This window comes from Zootoca vivipara, chromosome 6, assembly GCF_963506605.1.
Source record: "Zootoca vivipara chromosome 6, rZooViv1.1, whole genome shotgun sequence".
In the NCBI taxonomy this organism is placed as follows: Eukaryota; Metazoa; Chordata; class Lepidosauria; order Squamata; family Lacertidae; genus Zootoca; species Zootoca vivipara.
Window position 1 is genome coordinate 95,698,856 of NC_083281.1, and position 20,483 is coordinate 95,719,338.

The following is a 20,483-nucleotide window of genomic DNA, read 5'->3' on the forward strand; positions in this document are numbered from 1 at the left end:
GCAAAGGCCACAGCAAAGCACCTCCGCCCGGGCCTCCTCTTGGCTCGAGGGCTTCAGTGCAAACAGAAGAACCCTTTTCGCTGCAGACAGAATGATCTCTGCCACTGCACTTCGAACACAGCACACCCACCTGGGCCCACCCAAAAGCCAGTGTCAGGGCTCATTCCCACTGTCTCCAGGGAATGGTAACTCAAAGTCTTGAATAAAGCACTTCCCAGGGTGATTTGGGTGGGTGGGTGGGTGGGTAGGGGGATCCTGACAGTTAAGCTGGTTCAACACGGGGGGGGGGGGGATGCTAGCGTAAGGAGGCCTCCAACTTGCCATTGCCACAGCCCACAGGAGGGGCCTTAGGTGAAGTTTCTGCTCAATTTTGCCTAAAACAAAGCTTAAGGCAAATGTGAAGGTTTTCGGCAAGAGCAAAGGCTTCTGAAGAAGGTAGACTTTAATTCCTTCTAGGAATACCTTCACCTTGTTGCCAAATTTACGTGAAGTTTGGAAGTTCTCATTTGAGCTACGCATCCGATAATCTGAAGAGGAGCCAGTCAGACTTAGGGAAAGCTCTTTGGACACTCAGTACTCCAGCTCCGGGCCCAGCCTCCAAACTATTGTTACAATAACGCCAGCAGGGGGCACAATTTGGCTAAAATTGGTCAGAGGGTAAGACCTGTGGATTTCCTTAAGGGGCTTCCCCACTCTCTAATAATTCATGCACTGGCATTTCTTATTATCATACAACTGCAAAAAGGAGAAACTGCTCCTGGATGCCAAGTTTCTAGTCCTTAAGGATGACTGCACTTTCCATGGAGGCTACCTATACTTCTGCAAATCCCGTGGCCCTCTAGATGTTGTGGGAGTCCAGCTCCTACCAGCCAAGGGTGCCATGGAATAAAATACTGCAGGGGGGGGGGTGCAAGGAAGCCCCGTCCTGCATAATCAATCACAATACGTAGTGCATGCACCCCATTTGAATGCCTACCAGCCTTGGGGGTCCAGCCCTCTCAAATATTTTACGGGGGGAGGGGGGCTGAAGGGACCTTGCCCTCTAGGAGTTGGCTCCTATGCTACCAGCCTCATGGAACATTGCCAATGGCCAGGGATGTAGTCCAACAACATCTGCAGAAACTCAGGTCTTTCCAGGTGACAGCAATGCCATATGAGCATGCAAAAGCTCCTCCCTCTCTCTCTCTCTCTCTCTCTCTCTCTCCCTCCCTCCCGCCCCCCTTGCAGGGGGTTGGATTAGAGGACCCTTCTAACGCTTCAATTCTATGACTATGATTCTATAGTGAAGGATGGCGACAGCACTCAAGGCATTGCAAGGCAAGAGGAGGCCTTCCTGTCCCTATTTCCCTCCCACCCAGAGGCAGACGAGAACTAAGCCTTGTGCTGCTCATGACAAGCCCTGTTTAAGTGCGCAGACTTTGGGCTCCCAGCAGGGCAGAAGGAAGCAGCTGTGAGAACAACGCAGAGAGACAGTGACACAAGCAGGCAGGCAGGCCTGGGGAGCACAGGGAAGCCTCTGCTGATTCCCAAACACATCTAGGAGGATTGCCAGCTTGAAGAGCAAGTAGAAAGGCAGAATTTGGGTGGCTGAGGCTTCTCTTGCTATAGCGCTACAAGCCCTGGGAACATTTTGCCCTTCTGCACAACCAAGCAAGGCCCAGGAACCAAGGGCTGCTCCCCCACTCCTGGCAGCCTTCAGATCTGCTCAGCAGGCAGAAGCTCAACTGATGTAGCTTCTGTTGCATCAGAGACTGGAAGGAGCCACAGGTCAGTCCTGCCACAGAAGTTGCTAACCAGGCCCTGCCAAGAATTGCCAGATTGCATGAAGGCAGAAGCCTCACACTTTCAGCCCTTGCATAAAGGAAGGAGTTTTGGCAGATGTGGAGTAGGAAAAATGTTCCTCTGCCAAACTTGACAATAATAATAATAATTAAAAAAAAAAAGACAGAGAGACTGCACCTTAACTGGACTTTGGCAAGTTGTGAGCAGACAGTAAGATTGTCATGGATGCTTTAGTTGAGACTTCTGCATTGCAGGGATTGGACTAGATGACCCTTGGGGTCCCTTCCAACTCTACTGTTCTATGATTCTATAAACACACACGCACACGCACACACACACACACACTACATCAGGGAGAGGAACTAGATCTGGCGGGTGAGCTGGATCATGATTTCCCCAACCCCTTGGGTGGTGGTGGTGGGGTCAGGCGACCCATGCATCCTGAGAGAGCTTTGCCAGGCTCTCCATAAGGCAGCTGATTGCCTCATGCAGCCCTTGGCAGGAGCTGCCAATCAACAGACTGGTGGGGTCTGCACTCCCTTTTGGCTGAGTGAGGTTTTCACCTATCATCCCACGTGGTGTCATATAGGACCTTAGGCGTAGGGCAGGTGGGGGCAGCTTGGTTAAGGGGTTATATACGAAACATTACTGATAAAACTGGAATATTTGGAATTCAGAAGTGACAAACCTGCAGCTCTGATGTTGTTTATGCCGAGAAGGCATTTGATAACATCTCCTGGAGTTTTATGAAGAAGCAAATTAGGTTAATGGGATTTGGAGAGCTGTTTGTGAGAGGAATAGAGGCAATATATTACAAACAATGTGTGAGATTGATAATTAATGGAAACATTTCAGAAAGTTGTGAAATAGAGAGGGGTACAAGACGGGGTGCCGCTGTGGCCTTTGCTGTTTATTCTGATGTTGGAAATCTTAAATACGAAAACAAGGAAGAATGAAAATATAAAGGGAATAGTGGTGGGAGTGACATCCTATAAGTTGAGAGCTTACGGCCTTACGCGGATGACCTTATTATTACTACCAAAAACCCCAAAGAAAGTTTACTTAAAGTGATAGAGGTGATAAATGAATTTGGACAGGTGGCTGGGTTTAAAATAAATAATAATAATAATAATAATAATAATAATAATAATAATAATAACTTGTTAGTCAAAAACATGGGAACAGAGGGGGGGAAATGAGATTCAAAAGATTGGAGATGAAAAAGAGAGTCAAATACTTAGAAATTCTGTTAACGTCAAAATGTATGCATCTTTACCAAGATAATTGGTACCAGAACTTTACCAGTTCTGGGCACCACAGTTCAAGAAGAATACTGACAAGCTGGAACGTGTCCAGAGGAGGGCAACCAAAATGGTCAAAGGCCTGGAAACAATGCCTTATGAGGAACGGCTTAGGGAGCTGGGTATGTTTAGCCTGGAGAAGAGAAGGTTAAGGGGTGATATGATAGCCATGTTCAAATATATTAAAGGATGTCATATAGAGGAGGGTGAAAGGTTGTTTTCTGCTGCTCCAGAGAAGCGGACACGGAGCAATGGATTCAAACTTCAAGAAAGAAGATTCCACCTCAACATTAGGAAGAACTTCCTGACAGTAAGAGCTGTTCAACAGTGGAATTTGCTGCCAAGAAGTGTGGTGGAGTCTCCTTCTTCAGAGGTCTTTAAGCAGAGGCTTGACAGCCATATGTCAAGAATGCTTTGATGGTGTTTCCTGCCAGGGCCGGCTCTTCATAGACCCCCGGTGGCGCAGTGCACCATGGCGCGGGGGGGTGGTAAGCTGGGCAAAGCCACGCGGAAACCAATTGCGCCCTGCGAGGGCGGGGCGAGCGGCGGAGCGATCTCCGCCCCTCAGCACCAGGGCGCGCGATCTGCTCAAGACGGCCCTGTTTCCTGCTTGGCAGGGGGTTGGACTGGATGGCCCTTGTGGATTCTATGATTCTATGATTCTAATTATTTGAAAACCTGGAATGAGATAAAAGGGAATTTGGCAAGCTGGAATAGACTACATCTCACCTTTTGGGGAATAATTTACACCATTAAAATGAACGTTTTGCCCAGAATGATTTTTTTGTTTCAAGCCAAACCAGCGTTGGGTGGGATGAACTGCTTTAAAGACCGGCAGCAAGAAATATTGAGATACATTATATAATACTCTCACAGTGCAAGAACTCATGGGCAGTCAATGAAGCTGAATGCTGGAAGATTTAGGATGGACAAAAAAAGTCCTTTTTAAGGCAGTGCTTAGCTGAATGGTGGAGCTCCCTCCCACGGGAGGCAGGGGTGGTTACCAACTTGGATGGCTTGAGAAGAAGATTGGAAAAACTCATGAAGGGGAGGGCTATCAGTGACTACTAGCCACAAATGCAGGGGGTTGGACTAGATGTCCCTTGGTGTTCCAACTCTACAATTCCATGATTCTAAGGCAATGATCTGCATTCTACAAGCTGAAGGCAATAATGTTTCTGGATACTAGTTGCTGGAAACGGCAGGAAGGGAGAGTACCCTTGAGCTCGGATCCTGCATATGGCTTTCCCACTGGCATCTGGTCAGACACAGGATGAGAAGTGGGTGCTGGACTAAAGGGGCAACTGGCCTCATCCAACAGCCCTTCCTCTCTTTTTACATTAGAGAAAATGCTTTGCATGCAAACCGTCCCAAGTTCCATCACTGGCCTCTCCAGTTAAAAGAAAAAAGGCTCAGGCAGTGGAGACGACGTGGGCTGTGCCAGGTTGTGCCAAGCTGATGCCCTCCGGATGTTGTTGGACTACAACTCCCATTGTTCCTGATGATGCTCCATGCTTGCTGGGGCCCAACAAAGGCCGGCATGGATGATAAGGAATTCTATGCAGGCTGACACAGAAGAGACAGATGACTCTGCCCCTTCTCCACCAGCTTGCTGGACAGAAGAGGCTAAGAGGCAACATTTGCCTGGGAACACAAGCTGCTATCCTCTGAATAGACCAGCACTAAAATATGGCAGGCTAGTAGCACAGTTTGAGGACCAAAGCAGCTGTACACCCACAAGAGGCCCTGAAGGTCCTTTGAGACTCCCATTTTAACACGCGCGTCACAGCAACAAGGGATGGGTCCAGAACAGAGGTGGGCCTGTCCCTTGTGGAGTCCTAGATAGATGTGTTCAGGGCTGCCCCTGAAGATGGTGCTGAGGTGGCAGCCAGTCCATAATGTAGCTGCTGGGCTGCTAAGTGGGGTGGCTCAATGGGGCCAATCAATGTGTTATATTGGCCTATAAAGCCCTAAATGGCGGGATACAGAGCAGCTTTGCCAGTATCAACCATCTCCGGTCCTACAATCGGCAGCTGAGGCCTGGGAGGTGGGGCTGCCTGGTTGGTGCCGACCCAGGACAGACAGGGCCTTCTTAGTGGTGGTTTTCCATTTGTGGAATGTGCTCCCTGCTGACTTGCAGCCGCCATTATTATTATTATTATTATTATTATTATTATTATTATTATTATTATTATTTCAATTTATATACTGCCCTATATCCAAAGATCCCAGGGCGGTGTACAACATTGAAAAACATAATTTACATAGCATAATAAAAATAATAAAATAAAGCAATTACATAAAAAAGCCACAGCAACAGTTTAATGTTCAAAGGCCTGGGAGAAGAGTTTGCCTGGTGCCTAAAGACATGCAGTTATTGCACCAGGCGAGCTACCCTGGGGAGAGCGTTCCACAAATGGGGAGCCACTGCAGAAAAGGCCCCGTTGTCTTGTTGCCACCCTCCGGGCCTCACATGGAGGGGCACACAAAGGAGGGTCTTGGCTGACAAGTTTGTATGGCTGGTTTGTATGGGAAGAGGCAGGTCTTCAGGTGTTGAGGTCCTGAGCTGTGTACGGCTTTATCAGTACTTGGAATTGGGCCCAGAAACTCATTAACTTTCAGGAGGAATCAAAAACATTCCAGGGATTTGATAGCTGAAAGGTTTACCCTGTTTATAATTCTTTGAAATTTGTTATTAGTATTAATGTGTTTGTTGCCCTGGGCTTCTTTGGAAGGGTGGGATACAAGTTGAAATAATAATAATAATAATAATAATAATAATAATAATAATAATAATAATAATAATAATAATATACAGTGGTACCTCAGTTTACGAACTTAATCCATTCCGGAAGTCCGTTCTTAAACCAACACCGTTCTTAAACCGAGGCGGTCTTTCCCTAATGAGGCCTCCTGCCGTCGGTGCCCTTCCACTCTTCAGCTTCTGTTCTTAGACCGAGGTAAAGTTCTCAAACCAAGACACTATTTCCAGTTTTGTGGAGTTCGAAAACCAAATTGTTTTTTAAACCGGACTGTTCTTAAACCAAGGTACCACTGTACAGGCAAAGGAGAGGAGGGACTCCAAGGGAAACTGCTAGGTGCTACCACAGTTGACAAACTGCCACACCCCCCCAGCTGCTAGTAAGAACAAAGGGGTGTTTACCTCCAAAGAGGCCACTCGAGGGGTGGGGGGTGAGGGGTGTCACTGCTTCCCCCTTTTCAGGCTGGCTCGTTTCACTATCTGAGCCCCCATCCTGCCCCCGAGAAGCTCCGATCTTGAGACACTCCCTTGAGCCTCCTCCTGGGTAAACGGCAGCGAGAGACAGGAAAGCGGCAAACGGTCACAGAGAAACCCACGAGGGGGTGGCAGACAGATGGACGGACAGACGGAGAGACACAAGGAGAAGGAGAGTCAGATGGCGGCAGCTGACCTGTGCAGTAAAGTACCTGGCATTGGCAGAAGGAGATGGTCCTGCTGCGCCAGGCGAGGGCAAAGGGTGTGGAGGGGGGAGAGAGAGAGCAGGGGACAGACGACAGAGAGGACGACGCAGCTGGAGCCCTGGGGCTTGGAGGCCATGGGGCTTGGGTACCTTGCTGCCTGCACTCTCCTGCTGCCAAGGGGCATGTGCCAGGAAGCGGCCAGCCTGGGCTTCCAGCGCATAAGGCTCCTGCAGGGAGCCTTCCATAATCACCTCTTCATGCTGCCGTACATCACCCGTCCCGTCCGTTTCCAGCCGCCGCACTACCTTCCGGACAATCTGCAAAAATTAAGTGCAGCACTTTTAGACAATCTGCTGCTGCCTCAAGTAATGTCCACCAGCCCTTGGAAAGTCCTCCCCCTCTCCCTTCTGGCCCTGGATGCCTGGAGTGCCTTCCCACGAGGCACAGCCCTTGATCTCTTGTCCTAGAGCCTGGACCTGCCCATTTGAAAAAACTCCACTAGCTCCCAATTTAATAATATAGCAGTACACTAATACCTATCCATCACTTATAGGACACCTTTGGAATGATGAAAGACCCCGAGGGCATCAGGTTTCCCTCTGTGAACTAAGGCGTAAATACATTATCTTGCAAGAATGTGTACAGCTGCCTTCCTCAACCTGGTGCTCTAGGACTACAATTCCCATCAGCTCCAGTATTATATGGCTCTGGCTGATGGAAGTTGTAGTGCAAAACATCTGGAGGGCACCAGGCTGGTGAAGGCTGCCTTACGATGCCCCTATAAGGCAGGCCAACATATGGTCTCCATATCTCAGATGAACTGCAGGTGAGAGCCAGCCATTTGCTTAAGATCACCTGCTGAGTTTGGGGGAAAGGAGAGATTTGATCTAGGGATATCCTGGTTCATAGCTCAGTCTCTTGGGTAGCAGTTCTCTGTGCCCTTGCCTGGGAGTCATTCCCACTGAGTGCAGGGAGGAAGGAGAACTAGGATGGCAGCATGAGCTACTACACTCAGACTTCCCCAACCTGGTGCCCTCCAGATGTTATGAACCACAACTCCAATCATCCCTGACCATTGGCTGTGCTGGCCATGGCTGATGACAGCTGGAGTCCAAAAGGTTTGGATGGCACCCGGTTGAGAAAGGCTGACTTGGATTGCAAAGTCCTTTGGGCAAAAACATTTATTTCTGCCCTTGCAACTCAAAAAAGTGCAGTGTGCATTGATAGTGCTGTATTAAATAACCACCCTCAACATCATAATCAGATTTATATTGTAACTGCACTGAGACCTGCGGGTACAGGGCGGTATACAAATTTACTAAATAATAATAATAATAATAACTGTCACAGTGGCCGGAGTGGACTACTTCAGAGTAACGACGCTACGCAGCTCTGCATTTTATTCTTTTATTGGTGCTGCGTATTTACAGTGCTCAAGTCATTGCTATTTACACGGAGCGATGTTGTCAGTCGGTTTCAGAACCTCCTAATGGCTTTTGGCGCGTCTTTCTCCAACACAAAAGCTTTGGCAGACCCATCCTCTTGCCCCTCCTCTTCCTGCGTAATTCTGGAGTTGGGGGGATGGGTCTTCCCCCCTTACTTGCCCCTTCCTGTCCCACCTGGGACCCTGGCTCCTCTACCTTGCCTGAGCCTCGGACACGACTTCCTGCTTCCCCACTGGAATCGGAACTCTCCCTGCTTTCCCCTTTGCTCGGGGACGGGCTTGAACTCAGGAGGGGAGGGACTTCGCGATATCCCCTGTCCCTCACATCCACCCCCCTCCCAAGCTCTCCTTCACCCCTCCCCAGGCCCCCCCCATGTGTCGGTGACGACTGGAAGCCTAAAAACTCGGTGCTCTCCGAGCCCGTTGGTGTGAACACCTCCCCCCAGTCCTGCGAGCCCCCCCCTTCCGCCTGGGAGGACGGGAATCCCAAAAAGTCCGTGGCGTCAGAGCTGGTGGGGGTAAAAATGTTTTGCCAATCTGCTCCTTCCTCTGACTGGGTGGATCTTGGCGACACCCATACCTCATCCTCTGGTTCCTCAAACTCCGCTTCCCAGCGCCATGGTGAGCTGTTCTCCCGTGCCTCCTCCTCCTCCCCCTCCCTTTCCATGTGCCAGGGCTTGGGTCTGTGGGGAAAGAGGGCGTGAAATTCTTCCACCAAGAATTCCTCCTGTATCTGAGTGGCGGGAACCCATTCATTCTGGGACGGTGGAGCATCCTCCCATGCCATGAGGTACTCCAGGCCCCCCACCCCCCACCTTGAATCCAGGATGGCCGTGGCCTCATTGAGTTGCTCCCTGCTTTCCCTCTCCCCCCCTCCCTCGGGGGTTTGTTCGCTGTCTCTGAGCCTGCTGCTTTCCCTGTACGGCGACAGCAGCGATCTATGAAACACTGGATGCACCCTCATGTCCTCTGGCAGTGCCAGCCTGTAGGCCACCGGGTTGACCTGTTGCGTGACCGTGAAGGGGCCCAGCCATTTGGGTGCCAGCTTTTTGCACCTCCCTCTGGTGGGAAGGCCCTCCGAGGACAACCACACCTTGTCCCCCACCCTGATGACCTCCCCTTGTCGCCTGTGGCGATCTGCCCCCTTTTTGTACGCTTCCTTGGCCCTCTCCAAGTGTTCTCTGAGCTGCTGGTGCACCGTCTCCAGTTCCTCTGCCCAATCCTCAGCCTGTGGGCCCTCCTCCTCCTCCTCCCTCTCCCTCTCTGGGAAAGATCTGAGGTCGCGCCCGTAATTGGCCTTAAAGGGCGACACCCCTGTGGAGACGTGCACTGCATTGTTGTAGGCAAATTCTGCTAGTGGCAAGCGATCCACCCAGTCCGTTTGCCGCTGGCTGACGTAGCATCTCAGGTACTGCTGCAGAATGGCGTTGACCCTCTCCGCTTGTCCGTTGGTCTGCGGGTGTCTAGCCGTCGACAAGCTGACCTCCACCTGCAGGAGGTTCATGAGCCGCCGCCAGAACCTGGAAACAAATTGGCGGCCACGATCCGAAATAACCCTTAAAGGTAATCCATGCAGTCTGAAAATGTGATCAACAAACAGTTTGGCTGTCTCTTCTGCCGAGACTGCCCTGGCACACGGTATAAAGTGACACATTTTGGACATGAGGTCCACCACCACCAACACTGCAGTCTTACCCCTGGACGAAGGCAGATCTGTGATGAAGTCCATGGACACCACTTCCCACGGCCTGTGTGGTGTGGCTAAGGGCTCCAGCAACCCTGGTGGCGCTGCTCTGACCACCTTCGCCCGCTGGCAGGTGGTACAGCCCCTTACATAGTCTCGAACATCTTCCCTCACCCCTGGCCACCAGAAGTGTCTCATGACTAGGTGAGTGGTCTTGTCCCTTCCAAAATGCCCCGCTGTAGGGTTGTCGTGCATCTGCTTGAGGACCGTACGTCGAAGCTGGGTGGTGGGTAGGTACAGCGCACCCTTGTAGAAAAGCAGCCCTCTGCGTTCTGCAAAGTCTTTTGCCTGCTCCCTCCCCCCTCTCAGTTCTCTGAAGATGCGGTTGGCAAATTCATCCGCTGCCGTCAGTGCTGTGAGTTCTGCCTCGCTCACCACTGCTGCTCCGCAGGACCATGCCGACGGGGGGAAAATGTGCCTTGGGGCTGGTGGCGCCTCCTCCTCCATGTACTCTGGCTTGCGGGAGAGGGCATCCGCCCTGACATTCTGCTCTCCTGGGATGTAGTGTATGGAGAAGTTGAAGTTCGAGAAGAACTCCGCCCACCGTATCTGCCGCTGGTTGAGCACCCTGGCAGTTCTCCAGAACTCCAGGTTCTTGTGGTCTGTGCACACCTGGATGGGGTGCTTGGCGCCCACCAGGAAGTGTCTCCAGTGCTGGAACGCCGCGTGGATCGCAAGAAGTTCCCGATCAAAAACTGTGTAGTTTCGCTCGGGCTGGGTCAACTTCCTGGAGAAGAAGGCACAGGGTCTCCACTCTCTGTTGGCGTCCAGTTGCAACAAAATGGCGCCCACAGCCTTATCAGAAGCATCTGTTTCAATGCGTAGGGGCGCGTCCTGAACCACGTGGAACAGGTTCTGGTCTGAGGCGAACACCCTCTTGAGGCTTTCGAACGCTGCTTGCGCCTCTGGTGTCCACCGGAACTTCTGCTTGCCTCTCAGGCAGTCAGTGATGGGAGCCGTAACTCGAGAGAAGTTCTTGATGAACTTCCTGTAGAAGTTGGCAAAGCCTAGTAGGCGTTGGGCATCTTTGCGCGTCCTGGGGCTGTGCCAGTCCAGGATGGTCTGCACCTTGTCCTTGTCCATTGCCAGCCCCTTGTCTGACAGCTTGTAGCCCAGGAAGTCCACCTCCTTGGTGTGAAACTTGCACTTCTCCAGCTTCACATACAGGTGGTTCTCCTTCAGGCGCTGTAACACCTCCCTGACGTCCTGCACGTGCTGCACTGGGTCGTTGGAGTAAATAAGGATGTCATCCAGAAAGACCAAGCATTTCCTGAAGAGTAGGGACCCCAGGACGTGGTGCATGAAGGCCTGGAAGCATGCTGAGCCCCCTTGCAACCCGAAGGGCATCACCAGATATTCAAAAGAGCCCAGAGGCGTGAACATCGTGGTTTTCCACTCATCGCCTTCCCGGATCCTGATCAAGTTGTACGCCCCCCTCAGGTCTAGCTTGGTGAAAATCTTGCCTCTGCGTGCCGCTGTCAGGAGATCATCCACTCTGGGCATGGGGAAAGCCACTGGCTCTGTCACCGAATTCAGCCGTCTAAAATCCACCACAAGACGGCGCTGTTGCGTGTCTTTCTTGTCCACCCAGAAGACCGGGCTGCCCCCTGCTGCCTTGCTTTCTCTGATGAACCCCCGCTTGAGGTTCTTGTCGATAAAAGCGCGCAGATCCTCCAGTTCCTGGTCTGACATGGCGTACAGCTTGGCTGGGGGTATAGTTGCCCCAGGCACCAGGTTGATCTGGCAGTCAAAAGGCCTGTGTGGGGGCAGGTGGTCGGACTCCGCTTCACTGAAGACCTCCTGCAGGTCCCAGTATGGTTTGGGTATCGCCTCACCCCCTTTGACGTGCATGGTGGCCACCGTGGCTATCGGAGGCCCCTCCCCTGGTTGGTGCTGCATGCAATGTTCCAGGCAAAAGTCCGATCCAAAAGTGATGCATCTCTGATGCCAACTTATGGAGGGGTCGTGGCGCGCCAGCCAGCTCATGCCCAAAACGATTGGGGGGTCTGAGATGGTGGTGACGTTGAATGCCAGTGTCTCTGAGTGCCTTCCAACCGTCATTCTCATGGGGGGGGTTTGATGAGTGATGGCCCCTCCCAGCAGCTCTCTGCCGTCAATGGTTGCCACGTGCAGAGGAAAATCCAGCTGCAGAAGCTGGATCTGGTGCTCTTCTGCAAAGTTTCTCGAGAAGAAGTTGGCTGAGGCACCACTGTCAATTAGGGCGAGGACCGTCAATGGATAGCCATTTGGGAGCGTGAGCGTCACTTCTAGAACCACTCCTGCTCTGGGAGGGGTGGGCTGGCTCTGCTCCTCTCTGTGCGGGTGGGTGGGCTGGGGCTGTTGTCTGCTGACTGTGCCTGGCTGCCGCCCCTTGTCTCCTGCAGCCAGGCTTTCCCGTTTCCCTGCTGTGGTGCTGCGTCAGTGGGGGAGGGCACAACCGTTCCCGCCTTTCCTTGCCACTCCCTGCGATGTGGGCAGTCTCTGACGAGATGCTGGGGGGAGTTGCAGAGAAAGCAATTCCCACCCCTTCCCTCCTTGCGTCTTGGCGCCGCTGGGGTTTGAAAAGCCCGCGCGCGCGCGCTATCAATCTGCATGGGTTCCTGGTCCTGACTGGCCCCAGGCGTGGCTTGAAAGGGTTGTTGAGGGAGTGGCTTCTCCTGCGACCGTGGGAACCAAGCCCGCTTTGCGCGCGTTGCTTGCTTGTCGCTCCATCTGGATTCCTGCCTCACCCCCACCGCCAGAGCCGCTTTGCTCAGTTGATCCATATTACTGGGCTTTGGACCTCTCGAGAGCTCATCCTTCACCTCCTCATGCAACCCCAAGTAAAACGCCGCTTGCATTGGGGCAGACTCCAGATCCCACCCCAATCTGTGCACCAGCATGGTGAATTTCGCCCAATACGCGCGAACTGTCATATTTCCTTGGCGTAAATTATGAAGTTCCTCCTTAGTCTGGTCCATATGACTATCGGACGAATACATCGTTTTCAAACCTTCTAGAAATAGTTTGACATTCTTCATGCAAGGATTCCTTGTTGCAATTAACGGTCTTAGCCACTCCCTGGCCGCCCCTGTAAGGTGCTCCACAATAAACGCTACTCTGTGCTCATCATCAGGGAACTCATCGTGGTGCAGCTCAAGAGCATACACAATCTCAGTCTCAAAGCCCTGAAACTCCTTCGGGTCTCCATTGAACTTGCTTACTAGGGTCCCGGCTCTCCTTCCTGGCAGCACTTGGACTTGGGGTGCCCCTCCCGCCTTGTTTTTCTCTGCATCCAGCTTGTTTTGGAGGTCTACCGCCACCGCCCTTAAATGCTGCTCTTTTTCCTGGAGCTCTCTCACCTGTTCCGCAAGTTGTAGCCGGTCGTCCTGGAGCTTCTTAGTCTCCTCTTTAGCTGCCTTCAATTCTCCCTGCGCCTGCAGCGACAGCTGTTGCAGTTCTAGCTGGGCTTGCTCAGCGATCTGCCGCCACTTCTCCGCCTCTGACACGCTCATCCCGGCAACTCCAAAGTAGCCCAAAAATGATTAGGAGGTTGCTGTCACAGTGGCCGGAGTGGACTACTTCAGAGTAACGACGCTACGCAGCTCTGCATTTTATTCTTTTATTGGTGCTGCGTATTTACAGTGCTCAAGTCATTGCTATTTACACGGAGCGATGTTGTCAGTCGGTTTCAGAACCTCCTAATGGCTTTTGGCGCGTCTTTCTCCAACACAAAAGCTTTGGCAGACCCATCCTCTTGCCCCTCCTCTTCCTGCGTAATTCTGGAGTTGGGGGGATGGGTCTTCCCCCCTTACTTGCCCCTTCCTGTCCCACCTGGGACCCTGGCTCCTCTACCTTGCCTGAGCCTCGGACACGACTTCCTGCTTCCCCACTGGAATCGGAACTCTCCCTGCTTTCCCCTTTGCTCGGGGACGGGCTTGAACTCAGGAGGGGAGGGACTTCGCGATATCCCCTGTCCCTCACAATAACCATTGCTAAGACCTGTGCAATGCAATCTCCCCTCTCCCTAGGTGGCAAAAGAAGACAATTGCCTGGAGGATGGAATGTCGGCCTCAGGAGGCGTATCTTGCATGACATGTGACACAGGCTGACATTCCTTCCTCTGCACACCCCCACCCAAAGGTGCAGGAGGCCTTCCCCTCTTCTGCATCTGGCCACCTGAGTCCGGGTGCCCCCTCGCCACAAGACAAGGGAGCGAGGAATTCAGCAAAAGAGGTCCTACACCCTTTGGGTTTCTCCTTCTCCCTGTTTCAGGTAGGTAGCCATGTTGGTCTGACGTAGTCGAAACAAAATAAAAAAATTCCTTCCAGTAGCACCTTACTTCTTCAGATACCTTCTCCTTCTCCCTGCTCAGCATTGACCTCTGTCCCCCTCCCAGCACCTGGTGTTGGTCCTACGCCCGATTTAGACCAACTGGTATTTTTAGGACCTTGCAGAAAGCTACAATCTCACTCTCCCACTCAGTGCTGTGGCAGCTCATTCACCTCCCTCTTCATTCAGCTCCTGCATGAAATTCCCACAACAAGGTTTGCAGGGAGCAAAGGCCAGTGTGGCTGAAGCCAAGTCAGATTGGCAAGGTCAGAGCACCATTCCTATCTCATTCTCATCTCAGCCTCCGACATACATTCCTTTGGATGACCAGACATTTGTTGTTGTTTAGTCGTTTAGTTGTGTCCGACTCTTCGTGACCCCCTGGACCAGAGCACGCCAGGCACTCCTGTCTTCCACTGCCTCCCACAGTTTGGTCAGACTCATGTTGGTGGCTTCGAGAACACTGTCCAACCATCTCGTCCTCTGTCGTCCCCTTCTCCTTGTGCCCTCAATCTTTCCCAACATCAGGGTCTTTTCCAAGTATTCTTCTCTTCTCATGAGGTGGCCAAAGTATTGGGGCCTCAGCTTCACGATCTGTCCTTCCAGTGCGTACTCAGGGCTGATTTCCTTCAGAATGGATAGGTTTGATCTTCTTGCAGTCCACGGGACTCTCAAGAGTCTCCTTCAGCACCATAATTCAAAAGCATCAATTCTTTGGCAATCAGCCTTCTTTATAGTCCAGCTCTCACTTCCATACACCACTACTGAGATGTACACACATAAGGACCCTTATAACTAGATCTTTTGCAATCATCATCATCATCATCTGTTAGTGAAGCAGGTGGAAAATCACGATCAGGAATTCACCCGCAGGCTAATTCCATCACCCAACCTTATTTGCACATCCATCCCAATTTACCCTCAAAATTTGGACCAAGAGCTACCTTGCATCAGAATATGACTCAAGCAAGTCAGCCCAGCTGCATCCTACAGAGCAAACCAAGGTCACCCTCCCCCACCCCTGCATGCGAATACTAGAAGCCACCCCCCACAAAAGAAAACCCCAACACAAACTCTCTTGGGCTGGTTAGTCCTGACGGAAATTGCTTCACCTTCTGCTAGTGAGACCCCATCAAACAACCAAGCCTACCTGCCAGGCTTCCTGCCAGCACACTCTGGGATAAAGTGCAAGTGTGTCACACTGAGCGCAAGCAGGCAATATGAGGAGCAAAACTCTTGCACACAGGAAAGGAACCTGGAGGCGCAGGAGCCCAGCAGGATTCTAGCTTGAGGGGGGAGGATGTTCTGGGGGGGCCCAGCTGCCGCCTCCTGCTCTGCCCTCCTTCTCCCCCTGGCAGGCTACTCACCTTCTTTGTGACAATGTTGCCCTGCTCGTCTGTAAATTGCTCCTCAGTCACTTGTTCCCCTGGAATATCCAGCGCTTCATTCCCCTGGAGGGTTGGGAAAGCAGAAAGGAGAGTGAGCAAGTCTGCTAGGGGACCACCAAGTCCTTCGCCCTCCCAGAACTGGCACAGAGCAGCAGACATCCTCTCAAAGCCCCATGGGGGGTTCAAAGAAAGTCAGCTCTTGGGGCAAAGCCAGGGCTCTCCCTCTCTCTCCAGGCCCTGCCTGCCCTGGTCCCAGGTGCCCTTCCGCCACACTACCAGTCAGGGAAGCTTGGCACGGCATCCTTGAGTGGCATCAAGGGCCCGTGGGTGGGCACCAAGCTGGCCAGTCTGGGGGAAGCCTCCTCCTCCGGCCAGCTACCTGGACAATGACTCGCCGGCGCACCACCCTCGTGGAGACGGGCTCCTCATCATCACTCAGCCCCTCGCTCTCGCCCAGCTCCTTGTCCAGCTCCTGGTGGATGTGCTTGAGCATGAAGCGGAAGGAGCCCTGGGCAAAGTGCAGCAGGTTCTGGCAGCTGACCAAGAAGAAGCCAAGCAGGACCAGGCTGATGAGCAGCTGGGTCAGGAAGCCCCACATAGTGCCCAGAGAGCCGCTGGCCTAACGTTGGCCTTCCCTCATGGCATGAGGGCACTGCCCAGGCTACTGGCAGCAGCAGCCTCTGGCTCACGACTGGGAAGCGGGAAGGGGCCGGGCTGGGTAGGAAAGGCTGCTTAATTTTAGCCTCCCCCTGACCAGCTGTTTGGAGGCTCTGGCCAACCCTCCCTGCCCCCTCCTTCGGCCACAAAGATGCGGCAGGGGGGGCGCTGGCACGAGGCCTGCCCCAGCCTGGTGTCTCCTGATGCGCACAAAGAGCCAAGGAGCACGCCTTGCCTGAGCCACCTAGGAGAGGTCTGTGCACCTATGTCTTGCATGGCAGCCCCCTGCCCCCCCTGTTCTCTGGCATCCTGAGCAGTTCTATTTCTGGCCCCTCCATACCTGGCTCTGGGTGAGAACCAGGCGCTACCCAATTAGGAAGCAAGTGAAGAGGCCGGCTGGCCAGGATATAAATAGAGCAGAGCGGCTGAACATGGCTGCTGGGCCAGCCCCCTCCCCCCTAGCAAGAGGTGGGGGCCAAGTGAGCTTCTTCTGCACAGGAGTGCAAATGTCAGCAGAGCAACCTTCTCATTTAGCTGACATACTCCCCCACCACCACCACCTTTTTTTAGCCAAAGGCATCTCCCCCAAAGCAGCTGGCAAAAGCTAATACTGTAACTATTGCTACCATATCAAATAAGAAGCAACAAGCGAAACAAATTGGAAGCCAAACATCCCAGCAGAGTGTCAGCAGGCAACTCAAGTGATGCTGAACCCCCTGAAATAGATCTCTCTGGATCCCAAGAGCTAAATCTTGGCAGAAGATTTCTGCAGCCTTGGTCCCCCACCCACCTACCCAGCCCGTCTGCTTCACTGGGTAAGATATACTGAGCTAAAGCATGAAGAGCGTGTTGGATGCTTGAACTGAGCTACTTTGCTGGACCAGTTCTTACAACAACCCAGCAAAGGAGGCCTGGTTTTTTGCATCCCTACTACAAATAGAGACTGCAGTGTTACTGTGCTGTTTTTCCCCCAAGAGACAGCATGGTTTTAATGGGTGCGATGAAATACTGTACTGGTCAGGTGACTCTCTCACTGCTTGACGCACCTGATGGGTGCCATGTTATCAACAATGTTTTGTTTCATTTAAAAAAACGATTTAGTGGTGTGTCAAATTTGATTTTTTTTGGTTACAGGTCAAATTTGATTTTTTTTGCATTTCATGGCTCCAGTGCCGCCAGCATTTGAACGATGCATTCCGTCAGCACAGATAGATATTTCAGAATACATGGATGCAATATTCCCCAGAGTGCCTGCATTTCAGCAGTGTGAAGTCACGTAAGAGTGTTGAATTATTGTTGTATATTCTCTCGGCCATAGCTTTGTTTTGTTTGTAAAGCTTTGAAATCTTTGCTACAGATATACATTAGGTGAAATTTAATCTCATGCTGTGATGTTTGTTCCACATGTTGCTCTGAGGGTTCTCCCCTCTCCTCCCCCAGCCAATTTTCTGTCCTTAGGCAGGGCTGCTGAGGGTGGAGCTCCTTTGGTGACTCCCACCCACAATGCTTATCTAGTGCCTTGACTTGGTTTATTCTTTTGCCTCTATGGACTGATCAGAGAGGGGTATTGCTTTGTCTGGATGGGAATCATGAAGGAATGTTGCACTCTCCTACCTGTGTTTGTCCAAATATGCTACTGTCCGCTTCCTCCAGCCACTTAGCCAGGCCCTGCCGCCTCCCAGGCTGGAGCCCCCACTCCCTCTCCTCCGACGAGTCCATCCGGGTGTGCTCCGGCCTCTCCCTCTCCCGGCCCCGCACTCTGTAGGGCACCGACTGCCGCAGTGCTGGGGGGCTCAAGGACACTCCCTTGGGCAGGTCCGACAGACTGGAGATGAAGGTGCTCTCCACAGCCCAGTTGCCCAGCCTGGGGAGCAAGGACAGAAGGACGTGGAAATGCAGGCAAGCAAAGGGAGGCAAAACACAGGGCTGCCTAGGCACCTGCCTCATTCTGAGTCAAGACAGCTTTATTAACTACGAGCCCCACAATTTGGGGTCATCCCTAAACTGTACTGTGAGCCTCACATTTTGTACTATCCACCCAAACTGAGTAATTGATACACCCAACCGGGGTTTGTAGTTAACATCTAAAAATCAAACATTGTGTGATTCACTCCAATCTGGTGCCAAACATTTACAATAGTTTTGTACCATTTTGTACTGCAAACCCTGCGCTTTGATTGGTCCACACTGACAGAGGTGCCCAACACCACAGGCCACATTGAACTGCAGAATGGACCCCATTCCTGAGCCCCGCCCCCAATGCACGCCCCCAGCAAAGGACCAATGATCTGCAGAACAGAGGGGGGACTTCTGTGTCTCATATCCTAGTAGCCCCTTGCTTGGAGTGACTGCTGCAATGCTCTCTATGCAGGGGGCCTTTCAAACTAGCCTGGAAATTTCAGCTGGTACCCAATGGGTTCCCGTTAGGAGAGGAGTGACCGGAGGGGTTGGCACCCAGAGTAAAGTTCAAAAATCCCGTGGTGCCCATGGGTCTAACAGCCTCTGGTCTACTCTGACTGGCAGCAGATCTCCAGGCCTTTCCTGTCTGTGTTAGGCGAGGTGTGTTTTGAGGGGAGATACGGGGAATTGAACCTAGGGTCACTTACATGCAAGGCATGCAACACTGAGCTAGAGACAATAATATAATAAAAACAATAAATTTATTACTTGTATCCCGCCCATGTGACTGGGCTGCCCCAGCCACTCTGGGCAGCTTCCAACACATAAAAAAGCACAATTAAACATCTACCATTAAAAATTCCCAATGCAGGGCTGCTTTCAGAAGTCTTCTAAAAGTCAAATAGTTGTTTATCTCCATGAAGGGAGGCTGTTCTACAGGGCAGGCGCCACTACCAAGAAGGCCCTCTGCCTGGTTCTCTGTAACTTCATTTCTCACAGTCAGGGAACCGCCAGAAGGCCCTTGGAGGAGGACTTCAGTGGCTGGGCTGAGTGATGGGGGTGGAGAGGCTCCTTCAGGTATACTGGGCTGAGGCCATTTAGTGCTAAGACGGTCAGCACCAACACTTTGAATTGTGCTCAGAAATGTACTGGGAGTTAGTGTAGATTCTCTAGAACCGGTGTTATATAGTCACCGCGGCCACTCCCAGGCACCAGTCTGGCTGCCACATTCTGGATTAGTTGTAGTTTCTGAGCCACCTTCAAAGGTAGCCCCACGTAGAGCGCATTGCAGTAGTCCAAGCGAGAGATAACTAGAGCATGCACCACTCTGGCGAGACAGTCTGCAGGCAGTAGGTTCTCAGCCTGTGTACCAGATGGAGCTGGCAGACAGCTGCCCTGGATACAGAATTAACCTGCGCCTCCATGGACAGCTGTGAGTCCAAAATGACCCCCAGGCTGTGCACCTGGTCCTTCAGGAGCACAGTTACCCCATTCAGGACCAGGAAGTCCCCCACACCAGCCTGCCCCGTCCCCCAGAAATGTTCAACCTCAATCTGTTGGCCACCATCCATCCTCCTACTGCCTCCAGAGACTCACACAGGACGTTCCCCACGGCTGGCATCCCTGCAAGCGGGGAGCGCATTACCTCTCTTTGCCCTTGTCGATGACCCGACTGACGGTAGGCGACTCGGTGATGCGGGCCTGCACCCTCTGCTGGCCTGAAACAAGAGAGACTTTACTGTGGGAACCTGGCTTCCCGCCTAGAGGCCCCCCTGGCGCTCGCCGTCTGGCCTCCTCCCCTCTGACCTCTGACCTTCCTCCTGCTCTAGCATGTCCATCAGGCCATTCATGGCGTCTGAGTCCACTGTGTCGTCCTCCACCAGGTCCATGGAGCCCAGCGGGTCCGGGCCATGTGCGTCCTCCAGGAGCTGCCCCGGGAACCGGCCTTCGCTCGTGGCGTCCGAGTCCTCGGCCTTGCTGCACTCCAGCGAGGAGTCTTCGGCAGTCACCAGCGAGGGCGTCAGCCCCGAGGACCACACCTGCATGTCGGACATCTCCATGAGGGCGTCCTGCTCGCTGGCGGCCATGGGGATGGCATCCATGACGGCCACCTCGCTCCAGTACTGGTCAGCGCGCAGCGGGGAAGGCAGAGCGTAATGCAGGGAGGCGGGGGAGAGCAGCTCGTCCTGCAGCGAAGCATAACCTGCATGGGCAGACAGAGGGGGACAGGCTAAGGTGCTGCAGGGCAGGACAGGCGACCCCGGCCCTCTGGCCGTCGGGGCACGCGGGGTGAAGGTCTCCATCCCAATGCGTGTCAGTCCAAGAGAACACAGCCATTGGGGTGGTGAGCAAAGCCAGCTAAACCATTGGGGGTGGGCAGGTGGAGAGAGCGCCCCCAAAGATGAATGGCAGCGCTGTTGGGCTGCCACCCAAATGGCAGGTTTCAAATGGAAATGGGGAGCCAAGGCCCCGTGTCTTTACCAACGCCAGAGCAGCTAACCTGTGGCCTCCCCGAT

The 20,483-nt window shown here is 52.7% G+C and overlaps 1 protein-coding gene across 1 annotated transcript in view; it reads right to left on the bottom strand.

The window, feature by feature from the left end:
* The window catches only part of ANK1 (ankyrin 1), a 184,857-nt gene that overhangs the window by 2,178 nt on the left and 162,196 nt on the right, over positions 1–20,483 (bottom strand). The window contains 5 exon segments of the mRNA XM_035119972.2: positions 6,674–6,841; positions 15,391–15,474; positions 17,683–17,932; positions 19,613–19,739; positions 19,742–20,170. Coding sequence (XP_034975863.1) covers positions 6,674–6,841; positions 15,391–15,474; positions 17,683–17,932; positions 19,613–19,739; positions 19,742–20,170 — 1,058 coding nt within the window.